Raw genomic sequence first — 16,838 nt, 5'->3', positions numbered from 1 at the left:
GATAAAATAATGTTCATTTTATACACAGTTGTTTTTATTTTATTAAAGCAGAAAATGTGAATTATAACAAAATCAACTATGTTTGGGTGGGATTCCTATTTGAGTAAAATTACTGACACAGTTTACAAAATACCATATATTTTTTTAAAATTTGTGATACTTCCTGCTGGATGATTTTTACCTATTGATACAGCCCTAYTCTGAATTAAGTTAGCAAACCCACATATTATCTGAAGCCTGAGTAGAGCATCACTAAGGAGCTGAGCCAAAGTCACTGAATTCCCTTCAAAAAAACTGAGCCTGTTTATTTTTTTCCTATTGAAATATCTGAAAATAGAACATATACTTTTTTCTCAYGGTGCATGTATTATATGAAAAATGATATTAAAATAGTATTTAGATTACAAAAGCACTCGAAAATTAGAAAATAATACACTTGCTGTTACTTGATAAACATTATTTTTCCYTTGTGCATCTATTCTGAGCTCTCAATATGGATGGGATCCTGTGGGAAAACTAGATGTCACCATAGTTTTGAATTAGCCATTTGCAATACATGAACAGAATACAGATGCTTAACCAGTAATGAAAATGGCAGAAAAAAGCTAATTAGTGCCTTACCTGCATAACTTTTAAATAGCAAGCTTGCCTTTGGGTCCCCAGTTCTGTGCTCTGTGAAAAGAAGGATGCTACCTGAGCTCATGCTAGAAGATAAAAGCAGAGTTAAGCATGAATAACTTGTGATCCTGTAAAATGAACAGTCCGACTGTGGTCTAGCAAAAGATGTTAAGTATAGAGTTCACGTTAAGATCTTTAAAGTCAGTAGAAATACCCAGTAGTAGTAGAAATACTCAGTTTCCTGTAGGATCAAGCCATTAGGTGTCATTTTGGATCTCTTCTATCTGACAAATACTGATTATTTTAAATAATAGACCAGCCTTATCTCAAATGATTTCCTAGAACTGTTCACATGATTAATTTTCATGAAGATGAGTATTTGGTTCCACTATTCAATCCTGGAAGTTCCTGTGGGACAAACCTCCCCAAACCCCAACAAAGTGATCTTTACACTTCCACTTCAATAATCCCTCTTTTTCTTTGCTTTGCTTCTCTATTGACTGTCGCCTTTCAAGGTGCAACAGGCACAACCAGCTATCCAACTAAAGTCTAACAGTGAACTAGTAAGACAGTTTTCAGTTTTCCAGGAGACATCTACCTTCTTTTTTGTCTTCCCCAATTACCTTATATCATTCCATACTATCACAAAGCTTGATTCTTTTCTTTTCTCCCTATTTACACTCAAAATACTTCCGTACCTAAGAATATTAATTTAAGTGAATTTTTATGGTTAGCTGCCACAACCAATCTCAACAACAACAAAATCTGCGCTTAGACAACTAGGAGACATGTAAAAATGTTGGTTAGAATTCAATATCTGGTCCATTTGGGAAATAAACTGAAGCTAAATTTCAAGATTTCTATTTCATGATCAAGAATTCTTTTGGGCTTTTTGGTTTGTTTTTGATAGTGGATATTCTTTTTACAAGTTCTAGATTATTTTGAAGATACCTGATTTCTCTTTCAATATTTTTCTCAGCTCTCATTAAGGATAGTAGAGATATGTGGTAACTAGAGCTGTAGTTATAAAATCAACACCACTTTTCTGTCTTGATTTATGAATTGCTACAAAATCAATATTAGCAGACAAACTGAAAATAGATACAATGCTGTAACGGACCAAATTTTCTACTGATGTCATCAGGCTTTTCTCTGCTGGTGTCAGTGAAGATGTATCTATTTCAACAGCTATTTGATCCACTCTTTGTATGTGCCTGCTAGTACAGTTTTCAAAGGAACTCATAAATTAAGACAGAACAGCAGCATAGCCCAACTGATTGTCCACTATCTCCTCCTCTCTTCTGCCCCTTACTGATATAGAATAAACCTTCTACGTATGCTTTGTAGTTTAGAGAAAACTACTTTCCTTTATAATTAATTACGTTTCATAAAAGAAAGGCTTTGATATAGTTAGCTCACATTGTGACTGTAGCTAACTCAATCTTGAAAATCAATGAAACAATCAGATCTCAAAATTAAAATGGCAAAAATAGACAAAGACCACCACTCTGAGTGTAGCAAAACATATTTAACATGGACTGATAAAACTAAATCGTAGTATTTGGCTACAGCCTTTTTAATATCCATAACATAACTTTTTAATATTTGATTCTAGAAWCTGCAGCTTCAAGAAAAGGAAATATGCACGCTTTGTCAACAGAGAGTTTATCCAATGGAATGCCTAGTTGCAGACAAGCAGAATTTTCATAAATCATGTTTCCGCTGTCACCACTGTGGCAGTAAATTAAGGTAAGAACTAACTGCATGTTCATTCATAGAAAATCTGCATCTGAATATAAATAAAGCTGGTGATGTTATTTTCAACTGGGCTATTCAGCCTATAGGATGTTGGGTTGACTGGGAAGTGATCTGGAATCCCCTTCTCTTCTCTGCTACTGACTTCTGTGTCTTGGAACAAATCCTTTAAATTTTTGAAAGAAAAGCTTAATCCAAGTACCTTCTGAATTCTAATGCATAATATTTCTTCCTACTGGCTACTGTAGACCTTSAGGAGTGCTCACAAACAGGAATCATGAGACCCAGAAATTTGGTTAGAATTTAAGACATCTGAATGTAGGCCACTTCTCATAAAATGAACAATGACACTCCACTGCTTTAGCAAAGCACTCTCGCAACCTTTATATGAAATGTAACATTTATTGTTGTGATTATCACACTGGAAAGACCAGCAGTTCTTATCTTAAGACCTCTGAGGTTAATTACACAAATTTCCTTGACTTCATTTGGGAGCAGAATTCAAACCTAACTAAACACAAGTGTGGCTTACAGTTCTGTACAAAGGCTATAGAAAACTGGCACTGTACAACATATTTTCTCCTATTTCATAGAAAAATAAAGGCTTCAATTTTCAATGCTATGAAGGGGAAAAAAAACAGCCCCAAAGTACGGTAGAACATTCCTATTATGTTGTGTGATTCTCTGAATAAGTTTATGTTCTCCCTAAAATCACAAAAGCATGATTCTTCTCCTTCAAGAAACTGATTAGTTTTGAAATTGTATGGCAATTTGCAAATATAAGTTTTAAATACTGTGKTTTTTTCTGTTTAGAATTGTGCAGTATATTGAATTTGAGTATTGAATATTGAATCTCTTTTTACTCCTTCTTTCTTTATACATGCTGTCACGTAGGGGTACTTGAAAAACCAAGTAAAGTGTCAAATTCATGATAGATTTATGATTTCTAGAAGTGTAAAACATTTTTTTTCTCTTTGGCAGCTTGGGAAATTATGCATCTCTCCATGGACAGATATACTGTAAACCTCATTTTAAGCAACTTTTCAAATCTAAAGGAAATTACGATGAAGGTTTTGGACACAAGCAACATAAAGAATTATGGAATTCTAAAGATCAAGGTAGCTCAGTTGGCAATATTCATGCTGAAGAAATAACTCCCGTTAATGGTACACTTGTCAAACCTAAACCAGTAACAGAAATTCATCAAGGCTTGTACTCAGGTATTGAACGTATCCATCCTGAGATTCTGGACGATCAACTGAAAAAATCCACAGAAAGAGGTAAATTAAAAGTTACGTGGCCTCCCTCAACAGATGATGCAATGCCTAAGAAAACATTTTCTATTGAAGAAATAGCTAAGGTGAATAAGCCAAGGTGGCCCCCCGAAGGTTTTGCTCAYGACAATTCTAGTTTACATGCAAATAAATCTCTGGGAAATAAAAAGGAACTTCAGGAAGAAAATGTCCAGAGTGATCTGAAAGAGCAAAAAAAAAATGACATTGCAGATGCACAACAAAATCAACACTCATCTTTTAGCTCTGTGTCTGAAAAAGAGGCTACAAGTGTCTGTGAAAGAAAGATAAATGAAGTAGGGAATAAGAAAAAAGAGGAAACTGAGTATGTGCAAGATAAGCCAAATAAAACAGGAGGATCACAGATTAGGGAGAAAAGGGTTAAGGATATTAATGAAGGTGTGCAGAGTGTTGAGAAGGAGCGAGAGAAAAAAGATAATGAAACTTGTGATGTAGAAGCTGTACAAGTTACTAACATTGATGATGAAACAGTACAAAAGAATCATAAATCATTCAGCTTCAATAATAATACCAATAATAATAATAATTACACCACTTTTTCACACATGAACATTTGTAGCCAGGAAGCATYTCTCTCAGCTATGTCTAACCCAATGACAAAATTAAGCCATGAAATTTTCACTGCATCTCAGCATGCATTTGAAAAGCTGGAAAATCAGTCTGGAAACGAAGAAATATTTGAGTTATATGAATCTCAAGAGAGCTATTCTATTGATACTTTAACTGTTTCCCTGGATGAACAGAACTCCAAAGATATGGATGCTGTTATCTCTAATAGTCTTGGACAATTCAATAAAGATGGTATTTGTCAGAAGTCTTGTACYAGTACCACGTTAGTTTTAAAGGAGGCCACTAATACAACATTCCCTATTGATACAGAGTTGGTATGCAGTGGGGAAGAATCAGAACATGACAAAAATATAAACACTATTTTATCTGACACTGTTAAAACATCTTCTTTTCTTAATAAAGACAGTCTGGTTTTAAATGTTGGTCTATTAGATTCTGTAGACGTAACTAAAAATTCTTCCAGCCCATATTCAAAAGAACATGGGAATTATGATCTGAAACTGAATGATATTAATGTCTGTCAAGAAGATGAAATAATCAAAGTGTCAGAGAATGACATAAGCACAAGTTCAGATTTACTGAGCTCAAAACATTCAGCTGTTCCATCAYCCCAAGGAGAGAAAGTTAAGTATGAACAGCTCACTGTAGAAGAGCAAATTAAAAGGAATAGATTATATGATGAAAATGAATAAAACAGCTACGTGATAAAGCAACACTTGTCCCATGTGATAAAATGTTATTTATGTCTGCACTTAATGGTTTAGGCATTTATTCAGCCCAGTTWTTTTATAGTCCTTCTTAAAGGATTAAATATCCAGAGATTGTATATGAAGATTTGTATTATATACTGTCAATTACTCAGATTTTACATACTTAGTTTACATTTACAGCAAGTAAGAGGTAAAAATGAGCACTTTTTCTCATTTTTCTCAAGTTATGAAAACAACTTGTATTTCTATGTTGCAAGAAACAATATGACTGTCCTTCTGCAACATAGTAATTCAATTTTATTCCTTATCATTAAGAGGTGAAGCACCTGGTGTGCACAAAATGATAAAAAGTACTTCCACAACTATTTTTTTCATTTATTATTATTATCATAACTAAATGAGCTGTTGCTCCATGACATTTTATTTACATTTGTTTTGTTAGTTTATACTAGATGGTTATTATTATTATTATTATTATTATTATTATGGCGATATCATGCAGTAGGTAGCTTGAAATAGACTAGTGACGAATAGTAACCAAAACTGGTTGGCAAGTAGTACTGTTTTGCTATATTTCTAGAATTACTATGGCATTTTATTGCATGACAGAAAAACAAGTGTGTAAATTTTAAAGCAAAYAGCATAAAAAAAGAGCATCACAGAACACGAACAATACTCAAGATTTGGGAAAACTGGGCAACTAAGATCAGTGATTGTTTTAATAACTAATTCAAAATCATTTTAACTGAAGCAGCTTCCCAATTTCATATTTAAACTTGTAATAACTTTTGCAGATTTAGCACTGTTGGATTACTATCTATTTGCTCTCTTAACATTATTCTAGCTTGCATGAAACAGCAACATATCATTTAACTGTTGACAATGCATAATAAAAAAGCACTTCACAACACGTATTTTGTGAAGTTTTTTTTTAATGAATATACACACATGGTTTTCCTTAAACAGTTTGTGAAATTCTCCATGCTAAAATTACTTTAATCTAAGCTTATCAGAGTGAAAGTAAAGGAAAAYGAAAATACGGTTTTCAAAGTTATTTCTAAACCATCTGACAGAGACAGCTGTTTGGAATAAGTTACAGTTAGGATACGCTGACATTGAAATGCTTAAGAAATTACTGTGCAGATTTCCAGAACAAAATACCTGCTACAGTAGAACACGTTGCCCAAAGGAATGTGATTGTGGGTGGGTGGKATATCTGCTTATGACTCTTCATCTATATAGAAACACCTACATGGAATATGCAGGCAGAAAAGCTGGATACACTATTCCTCTTTCACAAGAATACTTTGAAGAGTAAATCTTCCTCTTCATGCATCAGGCTTTACTCCTCTGTAGTACTCTCAAGCAATGTAAAAAGTATAGGAAAGCTCTTTTAAAATAAATGTTACCAGAAGTATATCAGCTTTCACAGAAGGCACTCAGATACCACTGTGTTAAATAACCTTGTAAAAAGGCATTAGTCTATAGATCATAGTGAAGTGAACCTGCTGACAGGTACATACAAACAAAAGAACAAGAGAAATTCCTACTCTATTCAATTTAATGACAGAAATCTTACAGGCTTCCCACTTACCTTACTTAGTTTGTTTTCCTGAAAACTCTTACACACAGTCACTCACTACATTCATTAAAGTTTGTWTGAGAAAATTCTCACCAAAGATATTAGCATTTAGCTAGACATTTTAAAATAATTTTGGCAAGATATCTTTTGATTTCTCTTTCTCTCATAATTCAGTTATGATAAATTATAAAAACCCAGAAGATCTATAAATAAAACTAAATGACTTTTCTTTCTTTGAGTTACTAAAGTAACTAAAAATAGTATCAACACAAAATTGCTCCTAAAACAACAAAATATTTCTCAGAAAATACAAACTTTTAAAAAATGATGGAATTTGTCTAAAATATTTAGAGCTCCAAATGGATTAATGTTTCAAATCTTCACCTTTCCCCATTATCATTTATTAGAAATAAGGTCAGTTTTGACAACATCAGTTATGAATAGAGAACAATCTCATGAGGGTGAAGTGATATATGTGTGTCTACATGCGCATACATAGGTGTGATCATGTGAAAGATCATGTTCAAGTAAAAAGCTAAAAAAGTTACAATCTTTGTACTATGGTCTTGTGCCAATTTTAATTCTCTGGCATACTCTGATCAAATTAAACTTGTATGCTACAAGTTAGAGGAGTGAAAGACATCAATTATAATAAAAACTCATTTATTTACACTTAAAAAGATACCTATATTAGAAAATAACCTTATGAAATACCAAACTTCCTGTTTCTGCTAAACAAAAGAAGGACAACACCAAAAATAATTCAAAGAAAAAGTAWGTTCGCTTTGGCCAGCAAGAGACTCAAATAAAGGATTTAATGAAATAGCATAGGGAAATATTTATTCAGAGAGAATAATGCATGGAATCAACATATACAAATGACATAGCACATGGGGCTAGCCTCCCCAGCTATCCTGTGATCAGGATTCTGCTTAGCATGGAACACAGACAGAGCCTTCCTCTACTAGATTCATTAGCTTTACACTATCTCAGTGGCTGCACATTTTCTTGTCTCTAGTAGTGAGGATGAATATCAAAAAAAAAATTAAATGATATCATGTGATTACTTCTCTAAAACACAAGCCAAGTTTTCCATCATATCATACTGGAATTCTAATACAAATCATAAGGGTGGCACCATGCAAACCTGTTTTAGAAAGCTAACAGCCATGGGTAATCAAGAATTATAAAAGAATGTAAATTATCCCCTTTCCCCTAGGAAAAAAAAATGCAAAATGAAGAGTTCTTTATAACTTCAGTCAAGACCTTGAAGTGGGAGTCATCAGAGACAAGATGAGGTTCTAACTCACTGAGATGTGGATGTGTCTTGCTCCCTTTTTGCACAGAAGGCAAAAGAGAGAGGAGATAGGCAGGAGATGCCTGAGTCATCTTAGTGTCTCTATACATCACCCTCACTGAAGTCACACTCTAGTTATGAATGCATAAAGCAGCTGAAAGCGAGATTGGGATAAAAGTTGCAGTTAGAAGAAAGCAGCCTTACAGATTTTCTTTAWATTAAATGCTAAACGAATACTAGCTCCTTACCTGGCAAAAAGCCTCATAGCCGATGCACTTCAGGGAAACCACAGAGATTTACAGCAGCTTCTGCTGGTCTTGATGGCTTTAAAAGGAACAGCATCCATAAATGCTATACATTTTGTGAGAGGAAGTTGTCATTTTGAGTTTTAACATCTCTAAGCTTAGGCCTTCCTTTAGGCCTTCTAAGTTTAAGTATCTACATTAAAGTAATGAGTCATCAGTTTGTAAAAGCCCCACTGTGTGAGGAGAGGTGTGATGGCTCTTGAGAGGGATCATTGTATTGAAACTCCTATTCTCCCAGGAAGGTAACTTCCTCTGACCAGTACTAAGCTTCATCCTTTACCTCTTGGGCAGGATATCCATCAGGACCTAGGAATGGGGCAGATCCATTTCCAAGACAGYTGCAGGCAAGCACTGTAGCAAATAATAGTAATATTTTTGGTATTTCAATTATTTTTTGTAATTGCAACATGATAGCAAAACAGCACTGACAAGCAGCAGTGAAATTAAACTTCACTGCATCCTTAGTAGAGATTTGCGATCCCACAGGTCTATTTTCACTAGGTATTATCATCTAGTGAAGATATGCTACTGCTTTTAGAACACAGCAGGGTTCAGTATTCCTCTATACTGAAAARCACCAATTAGAGAGATTAAAGAGCCTGATTTAATGTCTTGTTAAGGAGCTTCTGCATTGTTGGATCAGGCCTAGACTTTATAGACTTATAGACTTGCAGTCCCTTTGCAACTTCATTAACATAATTGGCAGGAAGACTTAAATAGAGCTACTTAAATTGTTTTTATAGMTATAGTCTATCAGCTGATCCCTTTGGAATCTTACTAGAGTCAGGGGCATCCTCAAAGCTGTAGAGAGACCTAAATAACACTCTTACCAYACTGCTGAAGTGGACTACTGGGTGAAGGGGCTCCTGAAGGCGAATACTTCATTACTGCAAAAAGTATGCTTACCTTGTCTGTTTTCTGCCAAGCATTTATCTCCATACATATTAATAGGCACATCCACTTTAGTATCTTAAAAGACATTGTGCTCAGCATGGACATTAAAAACATACGCTAAGGATCTCCTTATTCTAACACAAAGCAACATTTCTTGCAATGTCTCTCCCATAAATAATTATAGTTCAGCTCTTATTTTCAAGGCACAGGATAATTATCAGAATTACTTGTGTAAGATTTGGGTCACTTGAGTCAAGTATACCTCCTACCGTTAAGTATAACTGCAAAAACATTAACCACCCTGGGTTCACTCACAACAAACAGAAAAACACGAAGTCAAAAAGGGACAGATTAAAACCTTTGCCTCTTTTCAAGATTTAGCACATCCATTAATAGCTCCCTAAGTTAAATTCCTTGAGTGAACTTTATTGACTTCCACAAGCCACGTTTCACCTTGTATTTGGAATTCATTTGATGATTTTGACATGAAAAGCATTTTAAAATGTTTTAAAGAGAAGATGTGCGTTGAAATAGGAATAGAACATAAGCAGAGTGATGTTGATTTTAGACTTTCTGAAACACTAAATGACAACTTAATAACAATAGAGTTTTCAATATAGTCCTTAAACAACACTGAGGCAGCTGTATACTGCTTCAGGGAGGGATGTGAAAAATTCAAAGACTTACCTCTCCATGGACCTATGGGCTACACCAGGAGGGGAAGGAATGCACTGGAAACACCTCTCTACTTCCCTGCGTAAGAGGGGAGAGTGTGGTAGTGAGACAGCAGAGAGAGTAAAGTCTTCAAATATATTACAAATGTGCTTTTCTTTAACTGAGTAAATTACAATTTTTTAAAAACAGATTTAAAAAAATCTACTATACATCTGCAGCAGGTAATTTTCAAAAGTTCAACATCTGGTCAAATAAAAAATATTTTTCTTAGAAAAACCTGAAAGGGACATCTACTTGATAAGAACTAATTTCAGAAACACATTAGCTTTTGGCTCACAAAACTGTAATCATTGCTATATATAGCCATTTAAAATCACTTTYAGACTGATGTAATGATGCATGTGACCAATGCTGATAGCAAATCAGAACAGGTACCTACAAAAGGGGCCATTTTGCCCAACAAAAACTGCATATTCCAAACAGGGAAGAAGGCTGTTTTTCCAGTCAACTTTACTCTAAAATTTTAACCAAGYATTTTATTCCATGATGAAAATCACCTGTTAGCAAAATGTAAAGATAACTTTTCAGTATAAAAGGTGAAACAGTTAAAAAGYTATGGGTGAATGAAGCTATAGCTCTACATGAGGGATGGAAACTGCATTTATGTAGTTTGGTAGATCTGTTTAGATTATGTCATCTTAACTGTAATACTATTGCATGTATTAAAATAATAAATGAATAACTATAAGTAATAGTCTCTTAGAATATGCTTTCAGCTTCTCTGATCACAGTTAAAAGCTCTATAGGATATTAGACAAAAAGCAAGAAATAGAAAGCTATGAATTCAGTACATACAGCTGTATACAAAAGATTTATCTGCAGTTCAATCTTAGGGGTTTTCTACATCTTTCCATAAAGCAAGATTAGAGGGGAAGTAGCATGTATACACTCTCAAATACTGAATGTTTGGAATCCTTTCSCTTTATTGTCCTCTGTAAACTGCTGTTCTAATTTTTTGGGGTGGTACTCTTGTACTGAAGGCTACAAATTGAGTCCTGGTGGCTTTGGTTGGGGAAATTATTTTGCTAAAGTGGACACTGGCTTTTATGTGCCTGGAGAGAAGGTAATGAAAAATAGCTTTAACAGGCTCAGTCAGCTATCCATGCTGTCAGTATACCATAAAGCAGAAACAACACAGACTCAGCTTCTTGGGCCAGACTGTAAAGCCAAAAGCTTTTTTCTTCAAAAGAAAGTATTATAACAACAACCARGAATACCTTTTTCTGTTCTAGGGAGACACTACAATATGAATATTTGGCAAACTATATATGGTAAACTATATTTGAAAATACTAATGTTATAAAATAACATACTGCAAAGTGCACTGGTACTGAAAACTTTTGTTAGAGAAAGTATATGTGCACTGTAGACAGCAAGACAGCAAAATGGGGAAAATTTGAATAGGAATAATTTAATTCACTTGTGAAAGCCTCTGTATAAAAATCCAGCTCTACAAAATTTTACTGAATGGCTTCCAATGAATTCAGTAAGGATGGTATTAAGTCTTCAGACACTTCTGTTCCATGATGACATTTCATCAACACCTTAGAAATTAAATCATTTTCTTCAATCAGCTACAAATGTCATCAATATATCCAACAGAGAGAGGTGACACAGCAATAAAGAGTATCATACTTCTGTGCTCTGGCTATTTCCATTTGATGAAGTAGATCATTCTGGTCAAGTGTTGTGAAGGAAAGGTGAAAGGAGCCATGAGGATAATCTCTRTTTGCCAGTTCCTCACCATTTCCAGAACTGAGGAGCATCATACCTTCTGTTTATATCATTACTCTCAGGATCTGAACCACGTTTATCCAAAGCAAAAGACCATCCACACTGTCTCCCAAATGCCTAAGATAAATTATGCATAAAYGAAAACAAATTATTTATATGCAAATGGCTGCCCTAATAAAAAATATATATATWTTTTTAACTTCTGCATTAACGTTGCAAAAACTAACCTCATTTTGTTTGTCTTTCAACTTCTTGGAGAATATTTGCTGTGGTTACTGCAGGTCTGTCTAGCAAATGCTTGTGGTACCACACTAAGGAACAGCTGTTTCACTGGGGATGTTCAGTGTCATCAGACTATTACTGTGTCTTGACAGAGGACACTCAGTAATATGGAACCTTATATGTATTTGTTTGCAGCAGAAGTTTGGATACTCACATTACCCCTGAATAAGACACTAATTGGCATCAATCTGGATCTGTTCCATTTGGAAACACAAAACCAGGGAATTTCTTTGCTGTCACTAAGAGTATTTAGCTTGTACAGTATCCTGTGCAGAATGGCGGACTAAAAAGTCCATCTGAAATGATAAGCAACTTGCATGTAAATTGAAGAAACTTTCATTCAGCACCAGAGTGGAATTAGCAAGATCTTCTCCAATAGTTTTAAACATACATTCATTGAAAACTTAAGAATTTTTTTCCATATGAAGCCTTGGTTACACAAAAGAAGGTAGCCAATGGATAAAGCTCTGCACATCTTACAACTTTACTGAACCTTGCTTCTCTTCGTGTGTGTTTGTATTACCACATTTATTGTTACTGGTTCATTATTATGTGATCATAATTWAAAAAAAAAATGAACCATAATTCACAGAGACATGAAATACGGTCAAACAGATAACCTTAATTTTACCATTTGCTAACTTATGAATGCTTGATTTTGCATCTTTGATGGTCACTCAATCAWCCGCTGAAAACACACATATCTCTATGCCAAATATAATTACAATGGTCGATTGCTGAGTTATTCTGGAAATCTGAATCCAYTTGAATGTTTTGAAAACTTTTTGAAGTCCAGTACCAAAATACTACGTTTTCTCAACTTCCAGACTTTATACCACTAGGAATGCTTTCTCCCAATGGGTTGAGAACACGATWCAAATGTCCGAAGGACCCAAAATTCCAGAATTTTCAAAATGTACCTAGGATTATTCTTATTTAACCATCACAAAATGCTATAGTGTAGCAAAAAATGCACGAGTATCTATCTGGCATGACTTCTGTGAATGACACACACCTACTCTGAGTAATATTACCCTGCTAATCCATAATGCTAAAWTCTCTGTGTTATTCTATCCCACAGAGTCATGTATTTGTCTTAATTACAGGAAAAGGTAATGCCATTCTAGTAATAGTCTTGCATACTTTTAATTTAAAAAAGTTGTTTTCAACTGATTATAATTTTATCTAGTGTTATCTATTTGGGTTGAAGCTTTYTCAGTGTACGAAATTAGAATGATTTCTTTTTAAAGCGTTTACCAGAAAGACTTCCTCCATTTCCACAAAGAACGTTTGGTAAGAGGATAGCATTCTGCTTATGCCAAAATATATTTTTCAGCTGTTTTATTAAGAATAAACCTAAATCAGTCTAGTGCCTCAATTTTGATATAGTTATATTTTGTCTACATTTGCAATATAGTTTTCAGTTTCACTATCTCACTTTTTACAGTATAGACCATGCTCTGGCAATAAACAGCCAGGAGAATGTTTTTATCAGGACTTATTTCTGAAGTGCTACATCAGCTGGAAGATATGTAGGGATTATAATAAATAAGGTCTAAGGTCATATTTTTAATAATTCAATAAAACATTAAATAATTAGGCAAGTATCAGGAAACATCCATGCTGTGCTCTGAATAAGTTGAGAGTCCTATGAAAAACAGTATTGCAATCACATAATTAAAGAACGTATCAGCTAGCATGACTTCAGGCTTTCTGACTTTCAAACTTAATGTTCTTTTAATGCGTGTAATACATGAATATCATATGTCTGTATGTGTATAAATAGATAGATACTCATGTATACATAAATAGAACCACAAGCAATCAGCAAATTACTGTAACATCAGTTATGTATATATAGAACYAGCAAGCTCAGTACCACGGAATTGCTTCATAATTTGGTGGCTTCGCTTTCGTGTTTTCATTCCTTCTATCCATCCACTCCATTTTTTATTTTATCATTTCTCTATTTGTACTGGAGTCACAACTCTTTGGGGCTGACACTATATGTAACTTTTTCTTCCAGACAATGATCAAAAACATATGATAAAATATTCCTAATGCAGTTCTTCTATTTTTACTCTCATTAAATACTAGCAGCAATGTCCTCAGCCCTTTCTCAGGCAGATATCCTTACCTCCGTGGATACCACTACAGAAACATGGGAATAATTTTTCTTATGATGCTATTCACTATAAATAAGTGTGAGAACACCATGCCTGTGTGTCAATCATAAAATAATGCAGTTAAGAAAATTCCAACATTTTGCAGTGCTAGTCCCAGAGGATGTGCATCCTGACCTCTGATAGACATATCCTGGAGAAAATGGAATCTAATGTTACATCATGACCCTCTCTGTCGGTCATATTCCCTTGCTGGTAAGCAAATCAGGTCCTTATTAGGATCAAGCTCTCTGATTTATGAATAGCAATTGCCAGATTATCCTGAGAGCCTTAAAAACAAAATTGCATGCAAAATTATAAAATAAGTGAAAACATTAATCATGATTAAACAGAACCATATTGATTTTTGCCAGCTGAATTCAGCCACCAACTGTGATCTGAAGGCTCTTCTCTCTTGGTTGATCTAGTTCAGAGCTTGATTAATTTCTTTGTAATTAATTTCTTATGGAATTGCGTAAATGTTTGTCAAAACAGATGATCCACCACAAAATAAAATATGGTGTAAAGTACAGTAAAATCTCTAATACATTAAAAGCAAAGATTCAAAAAAATCCTTAAATTGACTGGACCAATGAATAAAAAGAATGATGTTCATTCTCTTTCCTGGTCACATGCATACTAAGGAGAACTGCTTGGATCAGAAAACATGCCCRAATAACCACCCCTTAATCAACACAAAAGGCCTACCTTATATCACTCAAGGCAATCACAGAGAGATATATATTTATGGAGTCTTTAAATGCTTCTAAGTATATCCATTATGTTCTCCTTAGTGACATTGCTATGAAGGACACTATATAAATGGAAGCAGTACTTGCAACTGATCACTTCAGATAAACAAACATCCTGATGGACTCACCAAGCATGCAAAAAAAAGTTGCCTTGCTCTGTTTATGAAGAGACTCATTCTCTTCAGATGACATAACACATGGTAGATAAATCTTAAAATAAAAGAAGGAAATATGTCTTCATGTAGTGTGAAATCATAATGCAGAATGCACTTTTCTAGAAGACACAATGTGAGAAAACTCTTTGGGTCAAGGACCTTGTTTTTTCATTTGCCTGTACAGCACCCACCACGTAACTGTGTGATTTGTATCACTCTCATATACATCCATGTAATCAGCAAAAGAGTTAGAAAATGAGGCTGAATAATGTTGTGGCAAATTATAATGCATTTAAAAATAATTAATCAAATGTACCTCACACACATGCATACAGGCTACCAGAAAGTAAAGGAAAACAGCTGAAAACTGGGAGGGAATGAAATCTACTACTGCAGTGGATCAGTCTCATCAGAATAAGATTTGCATTTAAAGGTTGCTATGAAAGGAAACAACCTGAAAGTCATGCCCTTTAACAGCACTGGCAGTTCTGAACTCAGCACAGATGAGAGTACCAGCATCTGGTACAACTGCAAGGCATTGACTGTAAAGAGTATCCAATTCTAACTTTAACAATAAATTTGTTCAATATGATGTAACTAACATAAATATGTAACACTTGCTTATCACCAGATTCACCAAAGCGCTACACTACATCATTGTGTTAGAGTCCTGAACACTGCTTTCTACGTAGAATAACTACTTGTTACTGTTATATGTGCAAGACTATGATTGTACCACATAAAAAAAAAGTAAAATAAATTAGCTAGACACCCGGACCATCACAGAAAATGGTGTCACAGCTACACCTAGCAAAACAAAAGCTAGAAGRTCAAGAAGAGTTCAGATAGACCAAGCCTGTCAAGCTCTGAGGCCTTTCAAACTCACTAGTTTGAATAGGCTTACGGCCTATTACTAGCAATGGCAATACCGTACTACACAGCTCCACGGCGACACCACTACCTGAGCGTGTGTTTTCTGTCAACTGCAACACTCTCCGGCTCTTTACGCCCGCTGCTTTCCGCAAGAGCGATGAACCACCGGTTTCCTTTACTATGGAGTTGCTCCGGTGAGGAGCGCAGGCAGGGGGCGAAAAGCCCCAGGAGCAGCGGCTCCCCTCAGGCACCGCGCGCGCGGCGGGCCGGGCCGGGGCGGGGCCGCGCGCGCTCTCCTCGCGCGGCGGAGGCGGTTGCAGCCGTTACAGCCGTTAACGGCGCTGCAGCCCAGGAAAGGACGGCGGCAGTACCCGCTGCCGCCTGCGGGGCTTCGGGCTGCACGTTTTCAGCCCGAACAGATTCCACAGAAAAACTGAATCCCTTTACCATTTTTTTTAAACAATTGAGATGCTGCGCTTTAAACAAAGCGTCTCGCCGTGAAGTTTGACGCTAGTGCGAACAAAACAAACGACGACACACGTTTCTCCACCTGAAACAACGGCCCTCAGCCCCTCTCCAGTTTTCCGGAGCAGCTGAGGAAGGGCGAGAGAAGCTGGCCCCACCACACCCGTTGCCGTTGCCAGCAGCCACCAACGGGGCTGCAGCAAGTGCCAGCGAGACCGAGAGCCCAGCCCCAGCCGGCCCGRCCCCGGCGCGGGGCCCACGGGCGCATCCCAGCTCCTCGCCACCCGCGGCGACCCCCGCCACCCGCCGCTCCCCCCTCCCGGAAACGCCGCTGCMGCAGGGGCGAGCTCCGATTGGCCCCGGCCCGCCTCACCTTCCCGCCTCCTCGGAGCTGCGCGGGCGGCGATAGGCTGCCGGCGGTTGCCAGTCAGAGAGGGCGAGTCCCACCGGCGCCGGGCTGCGCTCCCGCGAGGCGGGCGCTGCTGCCGGGCGTCGCGGCGGCTGGTGCGGAGCAGTGATGCCGGCTGCGGGGAGGCGGGCGGCAGCGGCAGCCCGGCGCGGAYCAGCGTGCGGCCAGGCAGGCGAGGGCGGCGAGTGCGGCCGGTAAGGTCCGGCCGCGGGGACGGCGGATGGCTG

At 36.6% G+C, this 16,838-nt stretch overlaps 2 protein-coding genes and 1 long non-coding RNA gene across 9 annotated transcripts in view; 2 read left to right on the top strand and 1 right to left on the bottom strand.

Moving 5' to 3' along the window:
• Nucleotides 1-3,434, top strand: part of XIRP2 (xin actin binding repeat containing 2) — a 102,260-nt gene extending 98,826 nt beyond the window's left edge. The window contains exons 9-10 of the mRNA XM_085323749.1: nucleotides 2,234-2,367; nucleotides 3,355-3,434. Of these exons, the coding sequence (XP_085179875.1) occupies nucleotides 2,234-2,328 (95 nt within the window). The 3' untranslated portion in view covers nucleotides 2,329-2,367; nucleotides 3,355-3,434. The remainder of the gene's footprint in view (nucleotides 1-2,233; nucleotides 2,368-3,354) is intronic.
• A 4,326-nt stretch (nucleotides 3,435-7,760) lies between these two features.
• LOC146600630 (uncharacterized) lies at nucleotides 7,761-15,968 on the bottom strand. Its single transcript, XR_014898083.1, has 4 exons — nucleotides 15,826-15,968; nucleotides 9,732-9,797; nucleotides 8,094-8,169; nucleotides 7,761-7,999 (listed from the first exon to the last, which is right to left on the bottom strand). It is a non-coding gene; the product is annotated as an uncharacterized LOC146600630 (long non-coding RNA).
• A 677-nt stretch (nucleotides 15,969-16,645) lies between these two features.
• The window catches only part of B3GALT1 (beta-1,3-galactosyltransferase 1), a 195,447-nt gene continuing 195,254 nt past the window's right edge, over nucleotides 16,646-16,838 (top strand). For all 7 annotated transcript variants that reach the window (XR_014898074.1, XR_014898071.1, XR_014898075.1 and 4 more), the window contains exon 1: nucleotides 16,646-16,805. The gene's annotated coding sequence lies outside the window, so the exon portion shown is untranslated. The remainder of the gene's footprint in view (nucleotides 16,806-16,838) is intronic.

The sequence above is a fragment of the Rhea americana genome, unplaced genomic scaffold, assembly GCF_003343005.1.
Source record: "Rhea americana isolate MKP2758 unplaced genomic scaffold, rheAme1 scaffold_12, whole genome shotgun sequence".
In the NCBI taxonomy this organism is placed as follows: domain Eukaryota; kingdom Metazoa; phylum Chordata; class Aves; order Rheiformes; family Rheidae; genus Rhea; species Rhea americana.
Note: the sequence above shows the minus strand (reverse complement) of the source record. Positions and strands in the feature narration are given on the sequence as shown.